We start from the raw sequence: 7,891 nt of genomic DNA, 5'->3' as shown, positions 1-7,891 counted from the left end.
ATCTTTTCAAGCTTCAATAGTAAATATTCTGCTACTATATATTAAATACTGCATGGTTTGTCCAAGCTAAGATGAAACCACATCATGAATCAATTAGCATTTTGCATTTTCTTTCATTATCTACTCAAAGTCATGCCTACTGGGTGGACAGTTTTATAAACCCAGCATACATCTCCTTCTGAGTTTTGACTTATGTATCAAATTTTCTACTTGCTGTATCCATTTACAAAGTCTAGAAAAAAATTCATATTCAAGAGGTTCAAGACTGAAATTAAAAAATATAACAATATAATACATACGAGAAAGATGAGAGCATTACATCACATGGTTAACATTAATTAGTCCAGAAGTGGGGAAATAACAGTTGACTTCTTCCTAATCTATTTCTACAGTTACTAGTTAAAATGCATGGTAATGTCATTTTACAATTGAAAAAACCAAGGAAAGAAAGAAAACAAGGAACAAAGAAAATATGAAAATTCTCCCTTCCATAGAAGTCGTCCTTCTTCAACTGGGTATCATTGTTAACATTGTCCTCCTCCTTATTCCTCAAGTCCTATCAGTCATCCAGCCCAGTTGCCTCTGCTCCCCAAGTCTCTTCTCTTCACACTACTTGTCTTCACTCCGAGAAAGCTATCGTCAGGTTCTGCCAAGACTATTGCAGTAGTTCCCTAATTGGCATTCTGTAATCTATTCTTGCTCCCCACACACCTACTTTTTCTATATAAAGTCAGAGAGAGATTCTGAACTGCTTCCTTCTAAACCTTTATAAAGCCATCTAAGTCCCAGAAAATGACCTGAACTCATTTTCCTCTCCAGGATCATGGTGGCCACTGCTCTCCCTCAGAATTTCTATCTGGAACAGCTTCTTTTAGCTTCTCAAATGGACCAAGGTATTTCCCAATTCATCCTTTAAGCCATTACTCTGCCCTTGCCCCTTTGTCCAGTTAGCAACTACTCATCCCTCAGGTCTCAACTATTAGAAGATGCCACTCACAGAGGCCTTCTGTGGGTCTCTCAGACAGGTTCCCCTCTCATCTTGTCATTGGATGCTGTAGTTTCCCTTCATAATACTTAACTAATATTTTTATTATAGTGCCTAACATACAGGAAACATTCAATAAATATATGTTGAATAAATAAGCCTATAAGTCTAATTTATGTGTTTTCCCATTAAAAAATTTTTTATTAAAATACATGGGTTGGGGTGCCTGGGTGACTCAGTCGGTTAAGAGCCCAACTCTTTGTTTTGGTTCAGTTCTCACCATTTATGGGATCGAGCTCCACATGCTGTCCGCACAGAGCCTGCTCGTGCTTGCTGCCTTTCTCTCTCTCCCTCTCTCTGCTTCTCTTTCAAAATAAATAAACTTAAAAACAAAATAAACTATATGTGTTGATAGAAAAATATTGAAAGTAGAGGATTTTTTTTTAATTTATTTTTGAGAGAGTGTAAGTGGGAGAAGGGTAGAGAGAGAGGGGGAGACCGAGAATCCCAAGCAGGCCCATGCTGTCAGTGCAGATCCTGATGCAGGTTGAATTCAAGCTATGAGATTATGACCTGAGCCAAAATCAAGAGTCAGATGCTTAGGCACATCTAAAGTAGGGGAACATTTAAACAACAAAAATATACAGAGGCACTCATTCAGATCACTGTTACTATAATTTGACATTTCAAATATGCCTTCCATGTTACACATACTACTCCAATCAAAAACAAGTAGTTTATAACTGCCGTTATTTTTGATCTTGTGACAGACATTCTCATTTTTTTCTATTTAACTTTGATGTGAAATGTCTAAATTGAAAATAAAAATTGTATTCTCAAAATCCTGAGCTGTAAATTATTACAAGGACCTATTTGAAAACGAAGACATGTACACATGTACATAAAGAATCAGCAGTTCCAAAATGATAGGTAGCTTAGATGCAATATACATAAAACATAAATTTGAGGCTTTTCCTGATAATACTAGCCATTTGGACATGAAGCCCATCAGTGTATACAGCCCATCAGCACCTCTCCCTGGCTGTGTTTAAGGTAGGATATTTTCGGAGAAGCTGGAACATGCTTTGGTGTAAGACATGAGTTATCCAGAAATGGTTCTTGGATTGGGATGCCCCATGCTCTTGAATTGTAGCACAGAAGAACCCCCAACATGCATCTAGATGACCGCATATTATAATACAGCCTCTTGGTTTGGATCCCTCTTCCATCACACCTCTCAACAGCCTACAGGTTATCAGAGATGCTGTGACTGGGATGAAAAATGGTCTCTATAGCACCAGCTCATATTATTCTATCCATATGCTGTACTGTTCTAAAATCTTGATTTTTTTTCTAGTGGCTTTTACACCTCAAGGAAAAACAGGGCTATTTACTGCCCACCAGAGCACCACAAGTTTGCTTCATTCAATACGTAGACAAGGAAAGCCATCTAATCAAGGATCTTCAGTGGCCTCTGGAGCTATTCTCCATTCTTGGGATAATACTCAAGGCAGATTTGAACTTGAACTTCAGCAGCATTGACATGTGAGATTTTGCTCTCTACTTTCTCCAAGCTAACTTCACCAGACAATTACTTGGCTCTACAGAAATAATAAGAGACATAGTCCTTGTGTTTCTGAATCTAGCATTATTGGAGCCATGTTATTTGAATGGTTTCTTATATACCTTTTGAATAAATGTAATAGTTACATCATTTTAAATGTATTTATTTAAAAATTCCTGTGGTGACGTGATGAGGGTTGTGGCATGGCGTGCTAATCTGCCTGGACATTTCAAGAATTTGGGTAGTCAGGGGTGCCTGCATGGCTCAGTTGGTTAAACATCTAACTCTTGATTTTGGCTTAGGTCATGTTCTCACAGTTCATGGGATTGAGGCCTGCATCGGGTTCTGTGCTGACAGGGAGGAACCTGTTTGGGATATTCTCCCCCTCTCTCTCTTCCCCTCTCTCTCCTTGGCTCATGCTCCCTCTCTCTCTCTCAAAATAAATAAATAAACTTAAAAAGAGAGAATTTGTGGATGTCGGAACTTGTCCTCTGTTTTCTTATGGGAAATGATAAATGGGATTTTTGAAGCCATAGTCAGGCAAGTGGGAGACTCAAGCTATCCCATGTGACTTGAAGGCATTCTCTGAAAAGAAGGGGATGTACCTGGGCATGTATATGTTGGACCATAGGAGACAGTGCATAGGGAGGAAGACACAGGATGTTAGGATTTACATTTCATTTCTGAATCTTCTGAGCTCAGAAGGGTTGCCTCCAGTGTCTCTGAGGAAGCCTTCACTTTCTAGGCCATGGCTAGCTTTAACTCCCTGTTTGGAAAGACCTTGAGTGTTTGATTTTTGGAGAAAGAGTTTCTGTCCTTTCTGGTGTGTGGATATTAAAATGAAGTTATGATTTGACACTCAAAAGAAAAATAGATTATTTTTCTAGCAAATTGGTTTTCTTGGATCAACAATTTAGAGAAGTGAACACCAGAATTGGCTGCTGGGAGGCACAGTGTCAATCTTCAAAAGCTGAGATAGGCTCTCTGCAAATCGCACTGAGTGTGGTGATGGAAGATCACACAACTGTGCATTTTCAATGTGGATCTTTAAAAACAATATCAGATGTGAAATCCACCCGTTCTTGGCCTCCACACATAATACTTTTTTCCCCATCTAGACTGTTGTGAGAAGCTCTGGATCTGATGGCTTTAGCAGTTGACAGAGCCTATCAAGTTTTAATAAAAATCCCCAGAGTTGGAGACAATGAAGAGCAGTTTGCTGGATTGTGAGCAGATTTTCCTTAAGGGGAAGAATATTCTCAGCACTGTTTCTTCCTGCAAAGAGTCTCAGAGTGGGAGCAGCTGTTTGTAAATTATTTTTGTGATGGAGAGGGAAATCTTCTACCTTTTATTCTTCGCAGCCTCAAGTGGGCATGCAAAAATACACATAAACACACTTACATATTCTTCCCAACCTTACTCTTTAGTTTCTCTCTCTATTTCTTACTTCCTTTTCTCTATTCCCTTTTTGATTTGTTCTGTGAGGGGACACAGTTTCTCATGCCTGAGCTTCTCCCTTCAGAAGACAGAAGGAAAACTATAGGCGAAAAGACTAATTCCTGTACAGGGGCTGCAAGATAATTCCCTGGCCTTTGAGGATTCCCAGGACTGTGGACTTTTCTAGTGAGAATGGGAACGAGGGGTGTCCGAGTAACCTGCTCCTCGTCCTCCCACGGGTGGCTGCTTCAGCAGAATCCAGGCTGCACGACTGAGAGCTGGGTTGCTGAGGTCCAGGGCTCAAGTGCAGACATTACATAAATCAATGCCAATTTAAAAGGGATGATTATTTTAACCTTGAAATGTTACTTTATATGTCTCAATACATGGTCCATTATTTAATCTCCAGGAAAGTTTCACTTATGTTTCTCTCTCTCTCTCTCTTTCTCTCTCTCTCTCTTTCCCCCCCTCCTATGCTGTAGCCAGATCATCAGGCATACAATGAATTGCAAAAAAAACCACCTCAGTATCCAAAACAGAGGCAGGTGGGTGAAGTCACTGCTAAATGAAAACATGCATCTCGCTCCTCGTGGCACACTTGGCCCTTTCCTTTGCGGAGCTGTGGGTGAGGATGGAGGAGTTACATCCAGAAATACTGGGCAGTGTAGGTTCTGAGAAAGTGGGCCTCCTCCCCCATCCTCTCTGCTGGGGGCTCATATATATAGCCCTAACTACTCTCAGAGTGAAACTGAGTAAAGTCTTTGGGAAGTTACCTTCCATTAAATCTCAGAAGGGTCTAAAGTCTTTTGATGCTAAGTGGTTATAATGCATCATTTGGGAAAGAAAAGCTATGGTCTCTTTTCTGTAACCAGAAGGTTCCAGCCTCAAAGTCACGTTTTGAGTACATGTGAGCCTCAGTCCTGTATAGGCAATTAGGATACAGAGCTGGAGCTATTTTGGTCAAAGTACTACGAAGTTTGCTACTAGCAAGACTCTCCACTTGTCTGCTCTGGTCAGTCCCTGTTTTTTTGAAATATAACCTTCAAGTTAAAAAATTTACATTCTCAACTTTAGACTAAAATATAAATGCTTCATATATCTTCATTTAAGGGAAAAACTGACTCATCAGCAAGATAAAACTATATATAGAAGTAGTGTTGGGAGACCTGTGAAGATATGAGCTTTAAAAGTTTTGCAAGGGATAGCAAATATTTAAGTAGCTGAGTAGCAACTTGGTAAATTTTATACCAAAGGTGATAGTAATAGAGTGTGTTCTTGAAGTTTTCTAGCTGACACTGTGACATCAGCGCCAACTCATTCTCATTATTTTGAAGCGTTTATGATAAATCCTATTTTGTGACAGTAGATGTCATTACAGAAAAGCATTGTACTTTAACTGATTAGTTTTAGATACGCTTTACTATTTTTCCCACTTGTGCCAAGCCCTAATGTTTTGAAAAAGCTGGTATAGATCTATTCAAAAAAATGTTTAATAAAGAATCACAAAATATACCCCAAACATCCTTCCTAGTAGAATACTCCCTGGAAAATCTAAGTGAATGAGAAAATATAAGACAGGATCACTTAGGAAGTATAACTAGCCTTCTACACTTTCTACAGTCTTTATGTTGAGTGCAATCTGATCACAGAAGAACTGGGATTTTTAAAAACTAATTAGCTTATCTTTTAATAAACATTTTTCTGAGCACCTGCTATCTTCAGGGCCTTTGCTGGCACATAGCCTCTCTTTGAGATTTTTAAACAGAGAAGAATGACAGCAGTCAGAGGGATTTATAAAAAGGGAAAGCAAGAACATAGTGGAGAGACAGGAAGGGGGGGTGTCCCTGAATTTGTTTTTATGTAGGGGCACAATTATTCACAACAAAGTACCAACAATAGAAGGGATCCTAGTCAGTGAACAGAATGCCTCACTCTGAGTGATCAGACCTCAAATACTTGTTATTAAATGAGGAGTCAGTTGATGGTTTCACTTAGGTCTCTGGATCTTACGTTATTGCCAGCACCCACTTTTTACCCCTCTGTTGTGTTTCCTTGGAGAACAGAGAGTAAAACTGTCTTACCTTCTGCTACTCAGGTACCTCCAGGTCAGTATTCCATCTATCCTGATTGCAATTTAAAAACCTTGGGGAAGTGGCTCCTCTCTGAAAGGTGGGAAACTCCCAGTCTTGGCCTATTGTACGTAAAAGTTTGCGGGAGGTTTTTGCACAGCAGTGATTGGTTTTGGTAAGAAATCCATCACCTACTGTGCTTCTAGAGCTTCAAGGCAGCAAGCAATCTATTTCTACCCTGAGAGAAACTGGACATATGGCAGTATCAATGGTGAAACATGGTTTTTGCATCAGTTTTTTGCATGACGTTTTGCAAACTTGGAAGTAATTTTTTAATTTATAAAAATAATATACTGGTTTTGTAAAAAGATGGTGAGCAAAATACATTTTTTTGAAACATCCTTTCAGTGAAGAAAGAGATTAAGTATATGCGATCGTGTTTCAAAGTCTGAGCACTTAGGAATTAAAACGTTTCCTTTTTCCCAATACGTGATTACATAACATCTCTGTGTATATACATACCTTGTTATGATACCCAAGAGTCTGTTGTATTCCTTGTATTCCAGGAGGTCCCTGTATTAGAAATAAATCAAAGATAAATATGTAAACACCAGAACAATGTGAATTTAAAGAATGTATCTAAGAATTCTTGAAATCTTCCAGTTAAGAAAACGGAAGAGTATGTTTAGTCAAATATTCTAATTAATAGAGAATTACAAGGGTATTAGCTTCTCAGGTTCCTAAAGGTATCTTTAAGATTAAATCCTGCGTGAATCCAAAGAGGGGTCCTAGGTGGGAACGTGTAACATTTTACCAGAAGGTCAGCCATCAGCACATTCTTTACGAAAAAATATTGCACCCATAAAACTTCTCCAGGGAAGAGGCCATAGCTTCAGTTTATTTTTGACACTTTTCACTTTGATCAATATATTATAAAAGTGTGTGCCCATGTGTTAACTTAGAAAACAGGGGAAAAATATTTTTTCTATTACTTTATTCTTCTTAATTAGTTGAGTAAAAATGGCTGCACACGGACATTCAGGCCAGAAAAAGAGGCCTGTTAAAAAACCTCAGACTTAAGACATTGAAACACTTGTAGTTTTCAGCTGACATGAAATGTCCACTAAGCACTATGCTGAGCTTTAGGTAGATGGAGAAGAAGACATCTGTCTGTCCCTAAAAATTCCATATAGAGAAAGAGAAGAGTCTCTGAGTTTTCAGGGGTTGCGTTTTGGGGAGAGAGGGCCATAAGAATATACGAAGCTTAGCATTATTTTAAATCAAGTGGTTCAAGCCAAGAAAGAGAGTCAGCAATGTCAGAAAAGAGGGTGCATATTTCATCTAGACCTGGAAAACTCCTCAGAGGAGAGAAAATATTACAGAGGCAAAGTTCGTTACGTTTTACCTCAGAAGATAACACAATGAAAGATTAAGATTGAACAGATCAAACATCACTGCTATACAAAAATTATTTTCTGTAAAAAGGAATAAAAACTTTGAAAAGTGAAGAAAATCTTAAGGAACAATTACTAGCTGTACTCACTGATAGAGGCAACACCTTAAGTATACTTAAAAAATTAACATCAGTTAATATTTATGACTGGTATTCCTTATGAACAGCTTGTGTCTGACGATCTCTTCTAATGTAGAACCTTTGTATTGTGTCACTAAATGCAGAGGACACAAAGATGTACTGATGGATGTCTGGAAGCAGGTTGATATAACTCTTGAGAAAATAATAGGCCTCACGAGTAACAGAGATGAGTATGATTGGAAAGACGAACGATGCTGTTACCTCGCTGAAATAAAAACAGAGCTAATGTCAGAAAAGAATTC

The 7,891-nt window shown here is 38.6% G+C and overlaps 1 protein-coding gene across 1 annotated transcript in view; it reads right to left on the bottom strand.

Annotated features, from left to right (window-relative positions):
* The window catches only part of COL19A1 (collagen type XIX alpha 1 chain), a 309,028-nt gene that overhangs the window by 70,488 nt on the left and 230,649 nt on the right, over window positions 1–7,891 (bottom strand). Inside the window, exon 17 of the mRNA XM_029943181.1 lies at window positions 6,578–6,628. Within this exon, the coding sequence (XP_029799041.1) occupies window positions 6,578–6,628 (51 nt within the window). The remainder of the gene's footprint in view (window positions 1–6,577; window positions 6,629–7,891) is intronic.

The sequence above is a fragment of the Suricata suricatta genome, chromosome 7, assembly GCF_006229205.1.
Source record: "Suricata suricatta isolate VVHF042 chromosome 7, meerkat_22Aug2017_6uvM2_HiC, whole genome shotgun sequence".
NCBI classification, from domain to species: Eukaryota; Metazoa; Chordata; class Mammalia; order Carnivora; family Herpestidae; genus Suricata; species Suricata suricatta.
This window is presented reverse-complemented; position numbering and strand designations above follow the sequence as displayed.